The sequence below is a fragment of the Pocillopora damicornis genome, chromosome 9 (genome assembly GCF_964200805.1).
Source record: "Pocillopora damicornis chromosome 9, jaPocDami1.2, whole genome shotgun sequence".
Lineage (NCBI taxonomy): Eukaryota > Metazoa > Cnidaria > Anthozoa > Scleractinia > Pocilloporidae > Pocillopora > Pocillopora damicornis.
The window spans coordinates 20,411,568-20,429,208 of record NC_142678.1 but is presented as its reverse complement, the minus strand read 5'-3'; the positions used below and the strand labels follow the sequence as shown (position 1 = coordinate 20,429,208).

The 17,641-nt window shown below is 37.9% G+C and overlaps 3 protein-coding genes across 3 annotated transcripts; all 3 read left to right on the top strand.

Moving 5' to 3' along the window:
• Positions 1 to 5: 5 nt before the first annotated feature.
• On the top strand, positions 6 to 9,497 carry LOC113666665 (uncharacterized). The gene is made up of 8 exons (XM_089182923.1): positions 6 to 220; positions 4,438 to 4,554; positions 5,251 to 5,497; positions 6,013 to 6,157; positions 6,766 to 6,930; positions 7,538 to 7,774; positions 8,044 to 8,165; positions 9,219 to 9,497. The coding sequence occupies exons 1-8, from the start codon at positions 130 to 132 to the stop codon at positions 9,388 to 9,390; spliced, it is 1,296 nt and encodes a 431-aa protein (XP_089039049.1). The 5' UTR covers positions 6 to 129; the 3' UTR covers positions 9,391 to 9,497.
• On the top strand, positions 1,332 to 3,517 carry LOC113666652 (uncharacterized). Its single transcript, XM_089182931.1, has one exon. The coding sequence runs from the start codon at positions 1,751 to 1,753 to the stop codon at positions 2,756 to 2,758; it is 1,008 nt and encodes a 335-aa protein (XP_089039057.1). The 5' UTR covers positions 1,332 to 1,750; the 3' UTR covers positions 2,759 to 3,517.
• A 1,242-nt stretch (positions 9,498 to 10,739) lies between the features above and the next one.
• LOC149040591 (uncharacterized) lies at positions 10,740 to 16,416 on the top strand. Its single transcript, XM_089182926.1, has 7 exons — positions 10,740 to 11,074; positions 11,765 to 12,008; positions 12,689 to 12,833; positions 13,166 to 13,336; positions 14,259 to 14,492; positions 15,229 to 15,350; positions 15,675 to 16,416. The coding sequence occupies exons 1-7, from the start codon at positions 11,014 to 11,016 to the stop codon at positions 15,880 to 15,882; spliced, it is 1,185 nt and encodes a 394-aa protein (XP_089039052.1). The 5' UTR covers positions 10,740 to 11,013; the 3' UTR covers positions 15,883 to 16,416.
• Positions 16,417 to 17,641: the final 1,225 nt, after the last annotated feature.

Here is a 17,641-nt window from a genome sequence, read left to right as displayed (position 1 = left end):
GAATTTTTTTACGCCTATTTCGTGCGTCTCGCACCCATTAATTTACGCTTGATCTTTTGATTTTTTCACGTGCCGTTCATGCACCATTAATTTCGCGCCTTATGTAAACTACGCCACCCTTTCTATCTCATGTTTCACCCACCTTTTGGCAGTGTGTTTAATTTTTGCTTCTATGTAAGCCTTTTCTCTGCAGGTGTTTCGTGTTTTCCCTCAGCATTTGGTAAGTTTTGTCTCGTCGCATCTTAGTATTTAATTTTTCCTCCTTATTTGTTAAATAGAGAATAGTACCTAAGCGCACATACATATATATGGTATATCTCTTTGAGTGTTCAACCCACTCTGATTCAAAATGACTTTTAAAATGGAAATGGCCTCCAGCTGACGTGGGCTTACAGTGATAGTAAAAGTGTCACCCTTTGTCTGACTATTGTGCTACATCACAGTGACCAATTGCGTGTGGTCCGCTATTTCTTACATATTTTTTTAATTTGGATTCGTTAATGTCCACGTTTTGTATTTAGCTCATCATGACTTTGTGTGGCTCTTAAATTTTGCTTGTTCGACTACACGATACATTCCAGCTATTTTAGCTACTTAGGTAACAGGCAAGTCCATGCACTTTGACCAGTCTGTGTTCTTTAATAAGAGATATACCTCCTCTTAGTGAAGCAAAAATAATTACAAAGCAAATGATAATCTCCAAAAGCCTCCTTGAGATAAAGTTTCAAGGACAATCATGATTTTCCAGAAAATTGTTACGATAATTGAGAGAAATGACTTCAGTGTCACCACTGATATTAGGAGTCATTGCGATGCCATAGAGAGTTGTGTTCAACGAAAACAAAGAAATATATATTTGCTCGAATGTAAAAACCACAAAGTGGTGAGAATTTCGGTGAGGGCAAAGATTGAAATAGGTAAAATAGAATTAAAGAAATAGCCGATTTTCTAGTTTCATCGTGATGTCAATGTATCTAAGGATAGAATTGCTGACGTAATTGTGTACTTGGGCTAACTGATGTGAAAATAATGAATAGTTTAAATGAATATTTTCACCATTATGAAGTTTGATTGCGCGTTGAGTCTTGAGTCTTATATTTGTGCGATGAAAAGCCTCTTGCGTATCAATGATGATACTGATGATACAAGTGTTAAGAAATCGAGGAATCGAGGATGACTGATGGCAATATCACGGTACACATTGCGTAAATATCCGCCTTTTAAGCCTCTTTAACCAGCATCCAATAGGAAACGTTGAATTTTGTAAGAAAACAAACAGACATGCATGAATAGACGTATTAAAATTTTCCTGCTGATTCTCAAATAATTCTTTGACCTTTTAAATCACCTTGAAATCAAAATGGAAAGCTCTTTCAAAATCCTCGCTCTGGAATTTACGAATATGTTGAGAAAAGTATAGGAGGACCCAGTTGTCAAACCTATTTCTTCCCTCCAATGAGGATTAGAAGGAAGCTAATGTCGACAGCTGCCGTTTTTACAACCACACCCAATTTCATCTCGAACTGATCAGCCTTGTTTACGCGAGTCCCACCCTAATGTTCCCTGCAAACTATTCAAACGCGTGAATAACTTTTCTTTCTTGTTATACAAAGCATAATGTTTTTTCATACAAAGCATGACGAGTGAAAGGGCGCTCATAGGGAATGGATAAGACGAGAGGAAAAACTGAACAAAAGTGGTTGGTTCGTTATCAGTTAAGAACAAAATTTTTCTAACGTTTTATTAAGCCATGGGAGGATTAATAAGTCTTATCCGAGACATAAAAACCGTCTACAAGGACCTCAAGGTAACTTTAAAGCTCACCGCTAGAATTGTGCTAAAAGTTCATAGTATTGTGGAAGATGTGGAGCAGACAGTGCAAGAACTAAAAGCAACCGTGAAAAAATTGACATCTACGGTCCAGCCTCAAGATGGAATGAGTGAGATACCGATTGAAGCGTTGGTGGAAAACGTCGAATCGAAGGCAATTTCTCTAAAAACCTCCCTTATTAATGCCACCAGTCAAGTGTTTAATGATGATCTCCTTAGAAAGACTCAAGAGAAATGGGATATGGTTATGCAGTATTCAAGGGAAAGTAGCGAAGCTTTGGCAAACATTGTTGCGAGTTCTTCATTGAATGTTAAAGGAAAGAGACACAGCGCTGCCGAAAAGGTAAACAGTTCAGAACAATCCATCTTCCTCTCGGAGCTCGCAAAGAATGACTCACAAAGCGAGCATGAGGGTACTTCCGACGCTGATCGAGCAGTAGTCCCCGTTTTCTGTGAAGAATTACACTACAGTCTTGACGAGGAAGAGATTCGGGATTTCGAGATTTTACCACTCGATGTGATGGACAGCTTTTGGAAATGTGACATTGGATGCATCAACATTGACTGTGTTGATTTTCACCAGTTAGCAACTAGCCAACAGGCTTCCACCTCGCTCTCACGGAAAAAGAACTCTAAAAACCGAAGCAAGAACCGAGCAAAATATGTCAAAGGGTCTGCCTCTGGTTTTGGTTCATCAGGTAAGATATCATCAAGAGAAAACAACCAGACACCTGCAAGGTACAACCCGCGCAAAGGTTCCAAGCAACGGAGGGAAACGGTCGCATTAGAGCTAATTTTTTTAGCCGCTATTTTAGTGGAAGGCTTAGCGATGTCAGATAGCAATGTTCCGGTTGGTGAAAATATGTGGGGCGACCGTATTCGAAGTAACTGGAGTCACTCGGGCGAAATTATCGAACTGGATGACTAGCTGAAAGTTTAACATGCGATAACAGGTACTTGTAAAGAAAACGGCAGGTGTCAGTCACCTGTACGGACAGGTAGTCAAAAACCGAAAATGCCATCAAACGTTAATCACCAAGAAGAAAATATTCCAGTTTTCAACTGAGAATTGGAAAGTAATCATAAATCGTAATTTTATCCCGTCATTGCTCTCTTTTCTTGACGTAAGATAGGAACCAAACAATCAGAAACAGTTCACAGCTAAGTCTATTTGCGACTTTCTCCCGCGATTAAGATTTGCATAATTTATTTCCGTTTTGTTGTAAATAGCTCCTTTGACTGGTCCGTTGACTGATCGAAAGTTGTGCCTGACAACTTTCGCCGATGTTTCACCTAACTCCTCTGGTAAACTCGCTTTATTTCACGAGGCAAACTCGGAAAGATGGCTGAAACTTCCAATGGGGTGATAACTACACATTCCAAAAGCAAAGCGCTCCAAAAGAAATCTTGTTCGTTGCTCGTAGGGTTGCTCATAATGATATCTTACTTTTTTAAAATAGGTTTTCTTCTTAAGTTAGATTTTTAGGTTTTTCATGGGAATTGTGAGAGTAGCGAGAGGGAAATTCTTTCTAACCAGATCCATTGTTTTTAATAAGCCAGACATAAAGCATTCTTAACTAAGTATAAAAATTCCACGGTACTCATTTATATTGATTCGATTTGTATGGGTTATGATTTATCACGCTGAGACAATGAGTAATAAACAACGTTGATCATAGACTGGAAATAATTTGCCTGGTTTATTTCATAAATGAAGGTATTCACAATCACACATGAAGTAATTCTTCTCTTTAGCCGCCATTAGAACTGAGCACTACTGTCCGATCTTAGACACTACTTAGTGTGCGATTTTTAAAAACAATAGCATGCCGGACACTGGTGTCTAAAATCGGACACTAGCGTCTGAAATCGGACAAGAGTGTCTAAAATCGGATAATTCTTCCTACAATCGGACACTAACCTCTAAAATCGGACATTGGTCTCTAAAATCGGACATTAGTGTCTAAAATCGGACAGTAGTGTCGTCTATCGGACATTAATGTCCAAAATCAGACACTGGTGTCTAAAATCAGACGAAATTGTCTCAAACTGGACAGTTCTGTCTAAAATCATACACCTGACTTAAAGGAAGATGCATGCCAATTAATCCAAGCTCTACGACGGAATACGAGACCTACGCTTCCTTGATTCAGGTTCGATGTCATTGACTAATTGATATGTGTACAGGCAAGTTTTCTCACAGTTTACGTGACAGCTTGACTTTGACCCAGACCCTTCTGTTCCCTGTGTATGGTAACATTTTAGACCAATACCTTTCTCTCGCATCGCCCCTGCTGCACAGAGACAAGGACGGTTTATGAACTTCACAAGTGTTGAATGGGTTTTCCACTCCCTCAGTTTTCTCTCGCACCAACACCCAAATATTACCTGCTACACGAAGACAATGAAAACTCCTAAACTGACAAATATTGGGTGAAATGCTAAGATTGGAAACAGGGCGAGATTTCTTATTATTCAGGATTAGCGATAAAAATTAACCTTTTTAAATTTTGCGAGTTCTCGAGATTTACGAATTATGGATTCCTATGTTTTCACTAGGGGATGTGATGAGATAATAAAAAAACATTTCCATCATTGTCTTTTCAGTTTTTAAGTCCCTGAATGAAACACGCAGAAACAATTTTGGAATGAGGAGTATGAAAGTCATTTTATTGATCATCGATTTTTTTATTTTCTTGCCATGTGCCATACTGGCAAACGAAGGTAAGTTTCTTTTCACTTTCCTCGAGTAATTTAGATTCCAGCTATAAAAAATTTTGTTTGCTTGGATAATATGGCGTAAATATTTTTTGCTCGAAATAGCAATTTTTTCGGAGCCAATGAGGAAGCTTTACTAAAATACAACAGCCAAGTCCTTGTTTAAAGAAATCAATCAGATTGCAAGGAAATTAGAAAAAAATTTTGCAATTTCCTACAAACCAGCTCACTACCGGGTCAACAAAACATTCGTACAGACTAAAAACTCCTGTATCTGAGCGACTGAATTTTGCGATTTCAAAGATTTTAAGTAGTTATTGAACTTCGTGTCTTGCAATTTTGGTCTGAAATCATGTTTATGTTTTCAAATATAATTCGTGCTGTGCACTCCTTTGACTTAAAACTCACACATGATTTCAGACCAAATATGAAGACAATTAAGTTCAATTACCATTATTAATTCATGGTTGCCTTTTTTTCATCAACCTGATTTTTCGGAAATAGTTAGATCTGATATATAATCACATTTTGTTCTGGAAGAATTAATGCAACACGGACATAAAAAGTATTTTTGATGAACTTCGAAGTGCCATTTTCCAATTCTTGGACTTCATCGTTGTGAATATCGAATTTCTTGGGAAAAAAAGAACTAACTATGATTTCTGTATAGACCAGGGTATAATTGACTATGTTTACCCTTAGAGCACGTCACTTTGCTGTTTGTGGGTGATGTTTCATTCGCTGGTCCCGTGAAATACTACGCTGAACACAACTATCACACGTATGAGGACTCTTTCAGTGAAGTGGCAGAATACATCAAGGATGCTGATATATCCGTGGCCAATTTGGAATGTCCTTTCGTCGACAAAAAGGTTTATCGTCACATGTTCAAAGATAAGAGAAGGCTGACGATTCTTTATTCCAGTCCCGAAGCTGCTCCAGCATTGAGGTAAACAGAGAGCTCAGAACAATTTTCAGTTGAGCATAGGAAATAGTCTGGAATTGTATTGGTTTAGCTCAGTTTTTTTCACTCTTTGACTAGTCCAGAAAATTTGCGCCATCCTCTCAACCGGTCAGATATAAAAGTCAAACCAGTTGCCATTTAAAATTTTTCACCCACGTTTTCCTGTGCCTTATGCAATTTCCTCATTCCTAAGTGAAGTAGTTAATGTTAAAGCACACCCTGACGTATTTTACTTTTCTTCTGGTTGAAGTCTGCGTTTTAAGAGCGTCTGTGTTCAAAATTAACTTATTATCAAAAGGCAACATCTAAAATTGCAGAGTTCCAGCGAAAAAGTATTCAGAAAAGGAAACCTGCGAGACACACATGCGACCTCATAATCTTCATTTACGCAGCGATTTACCACTTCCCGTAAATTCTAGACACAAACGTTTTCATGGCAGTCTTCAATTCATACTATGTTGAGAGTGATATTTACATCAATAACTTTCGACGTTCCACAGCTATGCAGGCTTTGATGCTGTCACAGTTGCCAACAATCATTTCAACGACTTTGGCACTGAAGGTGCTAATTTCACCGTCGAAATTCTTAAGAAGGAAGGAATAAGATTTTTCGGCGTTACTTATGGGAGATTTGATTCATCTCAGGTAGTTCCATATCAATAATGATTCTCCCTTTAATGAAGTATTTACTACCATGTTACAAGCTTAAGCGTGTCGACTTCACATACACAACAACAAAATGGGCCCACAAAAATATTTGTCTAATTACTTAACCTTTTAACTCCTTAGATCTGATTGCTAATTCTCCTCTCTAGCTACTGCACATTTTCTCGTAAATAGGTCAAGAGAATTGGTGTCGGATCAATATAACAACTTAAATATGATAATTTCGATTATTCTCATTACCTGTTGGCTGAATAATGTATGGATTTTATGGGGAGAAGCTACATGATAATCACTTCTGGGAGATGAGGGGTGAAAGGGAAAGTAAAATTCTCAAAAGCACCTGTTGTATTTCCTCCAAAAACCTGTGGCTAAAACTTTGTTAACTATAAGGACATCCAGAGAGGTGTTTCGAGAAAAAAATTCAAGATAACGATGTAGTTATATTAGTAACCGTTATGGGTAAAATATCAACTTGTTATGATCGCTAATTTTCTTCAAAGGAATTGAGATAAACTTGTTTAGAATTAGGAGACCTGGAAAAAGAAAACAATTACAATTCAGATATTTATTCGGTGGATAATTTCTAGGAACCTTTGATAATGGAAAGAAAAGGAATAAAAATAGGATTTCTTGGATACTGTGACCATGTACCAGATTTCCCAAACTGTACTGTGATGAGAAGGATGTACAAATCTGGTCCTGCTATCTATCGGGATGATATTGCCACAAGAGACGTTAGAAAAATAAAAGAGGTAAGAACTCATGGTTTTAAGTTTTGACAAGAGATTTAAAACTTATGATAATTTCTTGGTTTTGATCATTGCAAAATCCCACTTACCATCTGATGTTGCGTGAGCTCAAGTCTCAACCCACACTCGAAAGTTTTCAAATATTCGTGTACGATGTTATTAATATTAATATTATATTAAATTGAATTATCATAAGTGTAAAAAGATGACCATGGGAAACTATTAAATATAATGACTCTTTGTTGGGTTTTTCTGCTTCAAGACCTTATTTAGTTAAGTTTTTAATCATTTTATGAATTTTAGAGAGAAGGAAAAGGTTAAGTTTGGCGAGTCGGTGTTCTCAGTAGATATATCTATTAGTCAATCAGAAAAAAGATTTCGTGGCCGAGTTATTGATTTTCATAAACATTGCAATCTGAATTGCGATCGAGCTGACTCAAAGTTGAAATTTTACCTTCAATCAGAGTACAAAGAACGCTTACAAACTTCTCTTCATCGTCATCTTAATTCTTAAGTCAGTCCCGAGATAAGAAACCAAAATATTATACAAGAAATAAGTACACATACAACCAGCGTGAACTAAAACTGGGTTCTTTCTTAACTGTTACAGGCTGGCGTGGATATCATCGTGGTATACATGCACTGGGGAAGAGAAGTGCTTTTGAAACCGCTCGATTACCAAATTCATATAACAAAGCACCTTTGGTCTCTTGGAGTCCACATGATCATTGGATCACATCCGCACGTGCTGCAACCTCACTGGCTGACCAAGGACAACAAACTTGTGGAATACAGTCTAGGAAATTTCTTGTTTCCTCCTTTGCGTCCAATAGGTGGAAACAGCCCGGTAACGAGCCTTTTTCTTTTGATTTAGAGAACACCTTTGATGTCAATACATTACATTGAGAACATTAACCGTAAGGAAATAATCATTTTAACATAATTGAGGAAAAAAATTAGATGGCTGAGTTACAATGGTGGTGGGCTGGTGGTCTCATTTATTGTAAGTACTGGCGATTCATAGGAGACAAAGGCTTTTTGATGAAAAGCATATGGATTTGTTTGATTGACAATGTTTGTTTGTTTGATCTTAACTAAGTCCAATTTTGTACGCAGTTAGTTTACGGTGGAAGGGGTTTTAAACCAAATCCTCGCTTGATTGAATCATATGAGTATATCACTTATGAAGAAAGAGATATGCTGAAAATGAGCCGGATGTTGAGAGTGACTGTCTCAAGGTAAAGACATTGTTTTCAATGGTACTAGAAAACATAAATCCCTAAAATAGAACTCTTCCATATGACTGGAACACAAATGCCATTTAACTGATGGGCCATCCGTAATAATATAAGAACTAACTGGTTTGGCGATTGGGCTGACATATTTCGTGAGTTATTTTACCATTCAGACCGCAACTAAGAGTAAATACGGCAAGGGACTGCAAAGAAAAATTCTGATGTTGTAGCCAGGATTTTAAAAATACCTGTTCGATCGAAGATAATCCATTTTTTTAAAATTATTTTTGGTTGATCAGATATTTACCTCCAAATCCCAATTACACCACAATCCCTTCCAAAGCTAACACGCTGTATTTCCCTTCCAATCTTAACACATAGTTTTGTTTCATTTTTCTAGCGTAGACAGTGTGCTGTTTTCGATCCGATTAACCCGCGAGCAGGTTTTCATTATTCATGCTTCGGTATGAGCTCTTCTTCGCCCGCAGGAAAGTATGAAGCCTCTAGCAAGGCGAACCAACGGCAAGGCTGCATTGGGTCTAGCACTAACTATTAGAGCTAAGCCTCAAGCAAACCTTCCCCTGACTCGTCTTCAATCTTCCCGTGGGCGGAGAAACGCGCGTCCTGCAGCGCTAATAATGACCTATTAGCTAAACTGCTGTTCATTTGAGCATGGTATTGACAGTATACATTGAACGTTTTCGTTGTTTGTATATCGTTATGTAGACATGTTATGCAGGATTTTTGTTTCTTGTCCAAGGTCATGCGTTATGCGAGTGATGTTAGTCAATCTGTCAACATTTGAAATTTAATTTCATCGCGAGAAATTCACTTAATATGTAAACAAAATATGCATAGAACACTCTAATAAGAAATTGACTGTTGAGTTTTTCAACCCAACGTGATTTTGGAAGGAGTAGGGCTTATGTTCATTTATAATGATAACTGCATGTGTGCATGTAAAAAAAAAAAAGCATTTTAATACACCACATTTCAGTTTCCTTCAAAACGCATGGATTATTTACATCACTAAGATAAACCGTTTTCATTTTTCAGACATGGTATAGTAAAAGCCGAATATCACCCCATGAGACTTGTATTTAATCAGAAAGAAAAGCGGCTTCATCCTGAACCTGAGAAGCACACAAAATGGTCTACTGTTTGTGGAGATGACGACAAGGAATGCCAGAACTTAAAAAGACCGGAAACTGGAACTGGAACTGCATAACTCTTAATTAGAAGAAAATAATGATATAAATAGCGTTTTTACCACTCTGAAAGCAAGAAGAGTGTTATGTAGACCTCTGCGCCAAGCCGAATAAATTTTAAAACTCCCTTGGTCACCAACTTGTACCTGTGGAAAAACGTTAATTTTTAAAGTTTTATCAACCATGCATGATATCCATGGCTCCTAAAAATCTAGATTCTCCCGTTGAGATCGCTTCACGCCTTCGGCGCTCGATTCTAGTGTTTGAGAAAGCGTTCTGCACGTGAATGTTCCCGCCGTCTCACTTCGGTCCCTATTCAAAAGAAAGGAGAAAAGTGGAAGCTCGTCATCTTTCTTCGTTCTATCAATTTCCCCTTTTGGCTGTTAGGTATCTCTTTAAAAGCAGTGTTGCATTTATATATATACTTCTATAAACATACGACACACGAAAGTGAGGTTGATTGGTATTCAATAAAGATGTGCACATCTCTGTTGTGTTTGAACCAACTTGAATATATCTTTGCGCCGTCCGTTTTCTTCCTTTCTTGTTTTAAAGACTGCCTATTCTTCGTTTGCTCCTTCCACCCCAGACTACAGAAGGTATGTAAAAGTCTGTTGAATTTTTACAGTGTGACAAAAAATAATCTTCGCAGTCGAAAGAGAAATGGGCAGTTATCAAAATACACACATGGAAAAAGATTTGATACAAAACGCGTATTTGACTCGTAGCCAGATAAAGTGACGAGTTAATTCTCGAGAGCCAAACAGTAACTTACAAAAGTATACACATTGACGTGTAGACAAAAAAAAATAAAAAAAAATCGGTCTTTAAAAAACCTAAACCCTGAGTCGTCCTTGTCATACTTGTAACATCCTGAAATCGCTATGAAAAGGTTTTGCTACGGAAATATTTCAAAATGTAACAGGAAATGGTGAACTAAGCTCTTTTAATTGCTGTTCGAACCGCAATGGCCTCGGGGACATTTATTATCTCCATTTTCAAAAAGGAAACACATCAGAAAAATAGTATGTAATTATTGACTGACTGGTGGGGCCGAGAGAACATATTTGGGTCAAGATCATGACGCAGGTGCCGAGCGCTGCAAAGTCTTTATGTAATAGCTAGCAATAGCCAGATACTTTTGCTGCCCCTTTACACAGTAAATAAGTATTTTATCATATGATTCAGTCTCGTGACCCTAATACACTCTCTCCCCCATCCAATTGGCCAGATTTTACTGTTAGCCGTGAAAACCATAACCCGTTAAGATCTATTTGTCGTGGGGAAAAGGCGAGACCAAACGACGGCTTGGAAAGTAACTAGAAGCCTCACAGGTCACCTGATAAAACCATTGTCACCCTTAACAAGTGGGTGACAAATGATGATGAAACAGTTACCGGTACACCTGTTTGTCAATGTCAAAGGGTCTATATGGGTTATTGTTTTTCTGTTAATTTCTTTGCTTTGATATTGAAAGAAAAATATTTATGAGACCCTCAGAACATAGAACACAGCTTTATGCTTTCACGCCGATGACTGGTAATTATATATAATTGATCAAAGTTCTTGATGAAGAACTGTTTGATTTACGCGGATAAGAGAAATAACCTAATTTGCTCCTGTTTTGTGCTGACCGGAACGTCATGGATGTTCTTGTCTACCTTTTGATTTCGTTTTGGTACGGAGTTTCTGCAAAAACAACCGGTAAGACTATAACAACAATAATAATAATAACTTTCATTTACGTTTCAACGTGATTTAACATTGCTGCTAACTGGGACACTTAGGGTTCTTTCTTGAGCAAATTTCTTTGCGGCCATCTTCTTTTTTCTGATCTAATTGCCGCCTTCCACTCCTTTGTTATGTAGGGTACATCTCTGGCTCTTACTTTCTTTTCTACTCTGGGATTTGTTTTTTGACAATATAGGAGCATGTATCTGCAGAATAGTGTTGTTTATCATCTGAAGAATCAAAGATATCGATTCAATGCCTGGGGCCACTTGTTATATCAAGCTGAAACTCTGTTTCGTTCATTGCTGCGTAATTCCTGACGGACTTCACTTTAAAATTATGATGTTTGAAATACTTATATGAAGTACTTGATGGAGGTCTGTCTGTATGTTATTTTTAAAAGCACTCGTTGGTAAGTCAGTAGCAGAAATTAAACGAGCGAGCGCAACGAACAAGCGAGATTTCTGAAACAAACCAACGATACATGTCATTTGAGTGGCATGGCTCACTGCTACTTAGACCAGTTTGTAAATGAAAAATTATCTTGCGCCTTTTCAGTGGGTAAATCTTAGCCTGTGTATAACAAATGAATGTGAGTGACGATGTGCTTTGACAATTAACTCCCCGCTAATAAGGAATCGTTGTCTCGATTTTCTGTCACAGAAAACGTTACCTTGCTGTTTGTTGGAGATGTCTCCTTCGCCGGTCCCATCAGATATTACGTGGAACATAAATATCACTCATATAATGACACTCTTAGTGAAATTGCACCATATGTCAGAGAGGCAGACATTTCTGTGGCCAATTTGGAGTCTCCATTTATAAACAAAGACATGTACAATTCAATGTACGATGGAGAGAAAACAGTTATACTAGATGCTAGCCCCGAGGCCGCCCCAGCTCTGAGGTAAACATCCTTTGATCCTCATATTCTAAAATATGCATACTTTCCCTTTAAAAATTAATCCTCAGTAAAAAATTTCAAAAGGTTGCGGTGCTAAATCACAATTCATGTGTTCATATTTTTCATTCCATTAGCACTGCTTGTTCTTGCAATACACTATTCTCGTTGCATATTGTTCACAGTTGTTTGACAATAACATTTTTCTGATCCTCCCATAAGGATCTGTACCATTTTAATGGTTCCCCTCTTCGGTAGTCAATTTCCTAGAGTCCCCCTGTAAAACAGAAACGAATAATCCCCTGCGTTCCCCCTGAAAACCATGTGGTCCCCCCCCCCCACTTTGTGCCCTGTAATCGTCTCCCTCTTCGGTAGTCAATTTCCTATGGTCCCCCTGTAACACAGAAATGAATACCCCCCCCCCCCCTGCGTTCCCCCTGAGAACCACGTGGTTCCCCTTTCTGTACCTATTCTAATGATCTCCCTTTTCTGTAGTCAATTTACCATAGTCCCCCTTTAACACAGAAACAAATAATACCCCTGCGTTCCCCCTATCTCAGTTGCATCCAATATCAGAATAGAAAACAGCTGAGGTTCGTGTCCGCCTGGCAGCATGACAAGCAGGCATAAAATTTAAATTTGTGTCCATTTAAGCATCACCCATCTGATTCTATACTTCTCATCAGTTTTGCAGGATTTGATGCTGTAACACTTGCCAACAATCATTTGAATGATTTTGGCTCTGAGGGAGCAAACAACAGTGTCAAAGTTCTCAAAAAGACAGGAATACAATATTTTGGTATAAGCTTTGGAAAGTATAACTCGCCACAGGTATCATCATTCGCTGTAGTACTCAAAGAGTACCCTTTCCCCCTCCCTACCCATTTCCTCACTCTCATTAACATACGAACTATTTCGACTCTTCTCATTAGAGTTTTCGGGATGATGAAGCTTTATAAATGAGTGTAGTGTGTCGTTAATCGTTTCATTTCCAAGTTCTATATGGGAATTTTTCCTGATAAATTCCGCGAAGGGTTTGGTACATGAGTTTGACTTCATATGGTGTGTTATTTTGTTTATTCTCGTCCTCTGTTTGCAGTACAATTCTGAAATTGAATATCTTCACCTCAAAAAAAAACCTATCTCTTCCTTGTTGTTTTCAGGAACCGCTCATCCTTGAAAGGAAAGGAATAAAGATTGGATTCCTTGGTTACTGCGACACTCCAAGTCCAACAATTAAAAAGAACTGCACTGAAATGAGAATGTTGTTCAACTCTGGTCCAGCTATTTATGGAGATGATATTGCTACACGAGATGTCCAACATTTGAAGAAGGTTTTTTTTTAGTTGTTTAGGTTTGATAATAATTTAAGGAACGGAATTGTGATACGAGTTTAACAAACTAAACGATAATCAGACATGTACAGCTTAGCACGTTTCTTTCTTCTAATTGAGACTGTGAGACTTCTTTACTTTTGTTTATTTTAATTTATCTTCTATTTCAAAGCAATTTTGCCACCGATTGGTGTTGATTATTTCCATGACAAGATTCAACGGAAAGATAGACATACCACATACTCGTCATTTTGTATTAGTATGTATATTTGGCGAGGAACGCACAAACTCCCTTACAAAATGAATGGCGTGCTCATGCAGGGGAAAGGGGGGGGGGTAGGGGTTGGGGGTAGATACGCAAAAGCATTTTAAGATATCTGCAAAGGGCCTTCCTTGAAACAGGCGCTAGATTATAAATAGAGGTACTTTGGAGTGAGTGTTGCATAAACAAAACCGTAATAATCACAAAGGCCCACCAATCGAAACAAAAAATTAATACCGCAACGACACAATGAGAACGCGAAGGAAAAAGAGGCAAACTTTGTAAAGCGCCGGTAGAGATGAATGTCAAATTCACAATTGGTTTTACTTTTTTATTTGATTGATTGGCGGGTTGTCTTCAATTTCTTCCGCTAGTCATAGAGCGATGATAAGCAAGTCAAAAGCAATCCCTGATTTCTTTGCATGGTCCAATGAAAATTGTTTTAAACACTACCATCAGTACGAGTCTCGCACACCACAGAGTCTCTGTGGCTTAGTGGTAGAGCATCTGAGCGTGGAATCCGAAGGTCTAAGGTTCCATTAATTATGGGAAATCAGAATTTTTTCTTTGTCCCACGCTCGTGACGAAAAACTATCCCTATTTCGTTATCGAGCTTAAAACTTACCATCTCTCATTCTATCAGTATCTTTATTCCCAAAGGCTAAAGTCGGCATAATAGTCGTCATGATGCATTATGGGCAAGAACTCTTCCTGACGCCGCTTCCCTACCAGCGTCGTATAAACAAGCACCTGATGTCTCTCGGTGTGCATGTGATCATTGGAAGCCATCCACACGTGCTCCAGCCCTGCTACGTCAAACATCGAAAACTTGTAGCATATAGTTTGGGAAATTTCCTGTTCCATCCGAGTAGAACACCAAGTGGTAATAGCCCGGTAAAATAACACAACTAAACTAGCACTGCATACAGATTCTTTAAGCTTCCGTCCTCGGCTGAGACCAACCATAAATAACTGGAGAAAAAAACTGGTTTAAGAATCTAATGCATCTCAGATGGAGCAGAAATAGGTTTATGCTTTACTGCGCCACTTGGAAAGAGCAAAAGGAAAGTGTTGTTCCATAAATCGATGATAACTCATACCACCATCATTACCACTATCGTTACTGTTACCTTTACCTTTACCGTTGCCTTAGGCGTTACCGTTACCGTTATCGTTACCGTTATCGTTATCGTTACCGTTATGGTACCGTTATTGCCTCCAATGTCGTGATAAACAAATCGACAGTGGACTCACGAGGCGCTACTAGTACCGTTACAGTTACCTTTACTGTTATCGTTCCCGTTACCTTTACCGTTACTTTTACTATTACCGTTTCCGTTACCATTACCTTAACCGTTATTTTTACCATCACTGTTACCGTTACCTTTACCGTTATCTTTACTGTTATCATTACCAGTACTATACCGTTTCCGTTACCATGACCTTAACCGTTATTTTCACCATCACTGTTACCGTTACCTTCATCGTTACCTTTACCGTTATCTTTACTGGTGCAGTACCGTTTCCGTTACCGTTACCTTAACTTTTACCATTATCGTTACCGTTACTGTCATTGCCTCAAATTTCATGATTAAAATGCAAAGCCGGTTGCTTTTCTTTACTTTTCTAGAAGACGTATGGAAGACTTGGAGAGAAACCTAATCAATACAAAATAGAGGCTTTTGAACACCTCGTGCTGGAAAATTCGGGTGGTATAAGAGCGTCGCAAATGCTGAAAGTTACGGTTTCAAGGTACTTATGAACACCAAAACTCTTAAGTTGATGTAAAATCATATTTGTTGCATAAACTTTTTTATCGTGAGCGCCTATCATCGTCACTGTCTTTGTAACTGTCTGTATCATTTTCAATATAATTCCTTGCTTTTATAATCGTAGCCATTGACACTAGATTAGTAAAAATGTAGGAGATATCACCTTTAGTGAGATAATGAGGTGGCCTGATATTGCAAAGTGAATTACTCCTCATATTGGCAATTCGTACTTCACGTATAGAGGTACAAAGTCATTTCCTGAAGGTCCAATAAGTCGTTATTTTTAGTGATGTTTTTGTTTCAGGGGAGGCGTCGTGGATGCAAAATATTTGCCACTGAAAATCGCGTTTGATCTTAAAAGAAAGCGGATTCATCCCACGATTTTAAAGGATGCAGAATGGATCACAGTTTGCAGAAATATGGATAAGAGACAGATAAAAAGAAATGGGAGACTCTCCGCGGATGACTTGATCATGAAGACTTCTGAACTCCGAGAGACAAATAGCCTTTGATACAAACCAAATGGAAAATACGCACAAAGAGAAACAGAAACTTCAATAAAACCATGCAATGGTAACAAAAAATGAAGAGATGAAAAGTTTAATTCGCAGGAACTATAGCACATTTACAGCACGTGTGTATTAACACTTTGTACATTAATTTTGGCAACCTTTCTCTGCAAACTATGATGGTGAAATCAACAAATTTTGGACCGTATGAGAAATGGAGTCCTGAAATAAAGTTATTCATGTTTCTACTTCGAATCCATCGTCTAAAGAGATTTGGCACCATTAGAGATGGTATCACAATTAAGCTAATCAATAAATTTTTTAAGCATCGGACGTTTTTTCCGGAAATCTTAAATCCTATAGCTAATATGAAACACTTAAGTGATTGTCCCGAATTCTGTGTTTACAATACACAATCTACAGGATTCCTGCAAAAGAATTTGATGATCTGCAATTTTATGAACCAACTAAATCATCAGCGAGTCTAGCCTTATGAGTAAATTAAGTGTAAATGCAAACTAAAAATAATTTTCAAAATCTCTTCTAAATTTTCTCGTCGTGATACGGTAAAATTGTTATTATTCATATGGGTGGATCATGCATGCTACAGATAGCTGTGGTTGATGTATCCATCGAAAGCCGATGTGTCCACCGAAAGTTTATCTATACAGTTTTGTATAATAAGCTCAGTTATGCACGCGTTCTGATTGGTTCTCACTTATGATCTATTGGAGGACAGACGTACAGATGAAGTCATCATTAAAACTTTTTTTCCGTTTATTTTAATTCTTTATTATATAAAACAAATAGATTCCAAGTTGCCGTGCGTCTGTTCAGTAATCGATCACACAGGACGTCAAAATGTGGTAAGAACATCAGTGGCACACGAGGTTGCGCTGCGCCTCGTGTGCCACTTTTTCGGATTGATTAGACTACAATTCAAAATTTTAATAGGATTGAGTGGAGTCGAATCGGTCTTTAATCATACGAGTGATCAAGAAAATCGGAAGACCGCGAAGCGGGAGTCCGATTTGTTAATCACAGATAGAATTGTTAATTACAGACAGAATTGGACGATACGAAGTCCTGTTACCAATTAATCATAACTATTACAATTTCCGAAAAAAATACATCTAGAACAAATATCTCCAGTAGAGACAATGTCTAAAGTTAAACTGAAATTCCTTCATTTTGGAAATTCGCCAGTTTTTCATAGGATAAGTGGTTGTTGCAATTGTTATTGTGATCAATTCTGTGATCTAGCTGAATAGATTAAGTACGACTGGCTGTTACAACTTTCCGATTACAGCCAACTGTCCGATTACAACTTTACAAAATAATTAGTGAAAAATGAAGCAGTAAGTGCCCCAATCACATTTGAGGAAATTGCAATGGTTATGATTAAACCTTCAATGTACGACACGAATTTATTGAGTAAATTAGAAAATGCGAGAAACTCAGGAATGAAAAATTAAATTAATAAGAGTAAATGCTTCTTATTGATGCATTTTTGTATTTAATGTGGACCTCTCCATCTGCGGTTGCATTTCAAATTGAAAAATTTCCTTGATCGTGATTGGCTAGCGTTAGCTAAGTAGTTGAGTTTGATTAGCTGATTGCTAAAAGGCTTAATTTTGATTGGCTGCCTACTTTTCCAGCTTGATCTGTCCGACTACAAGTGTTCGCAATCAAACGGTCGAGATCGGACAGTTTGAACACGGAACACCCAATTAAACTACAAAAAAAGACTGATAAGGACCAG

Coding starts and splice junctions, on each gene's coding strand:
- LOC113666665 (XM_089182923.1), top strand. CDS start 130: ATGTTTCACCCACCTTTTGGCAGTGTGTTTAATTTTTGCTTCTATGTA. Junction 6,931..7,537: donor ACGTTAGAAAAATAAAAGAG/GTAAGAACTCAT, acceptor TAACTGTTACAG/GCTGGCGTGGATATCATCGT. Junction 8,166..9,218: donor TTGAGAGTGACTGTCTCAAG/GTAAAGACATTG, acceptor TTCATTTTTCAG/ACATGGTATAGTAAAAGCCG.
- LOC113666652 (XM_089182931.1), top strand. CDS start 1,751: ATGGGAGGATTAATAAGTCTTATCCGAGACATAAAAACCGTCTACAAG.
- LOC149040591 (XM_089182926.1), top strand. CDS start 11,014: ATGGATGTTCTTGTCTACCTTTTGATTTCGTTTTGGTACGGAGTTTCT. Junction 11,075..11,764: donor AGTTTCTGCAAAAACAACCG/GTAAGACTATAA, acceptor TTTCTGTCACAG/AAAACGTTACCTTGCTGTTT. Junction 12,834..13,165: donor GAAAGTATAACTCGCCACAG/GTATCATCATTC, acceptor TGTTGTTTTCAG/GAACCGCTCATCCTTGAAAG.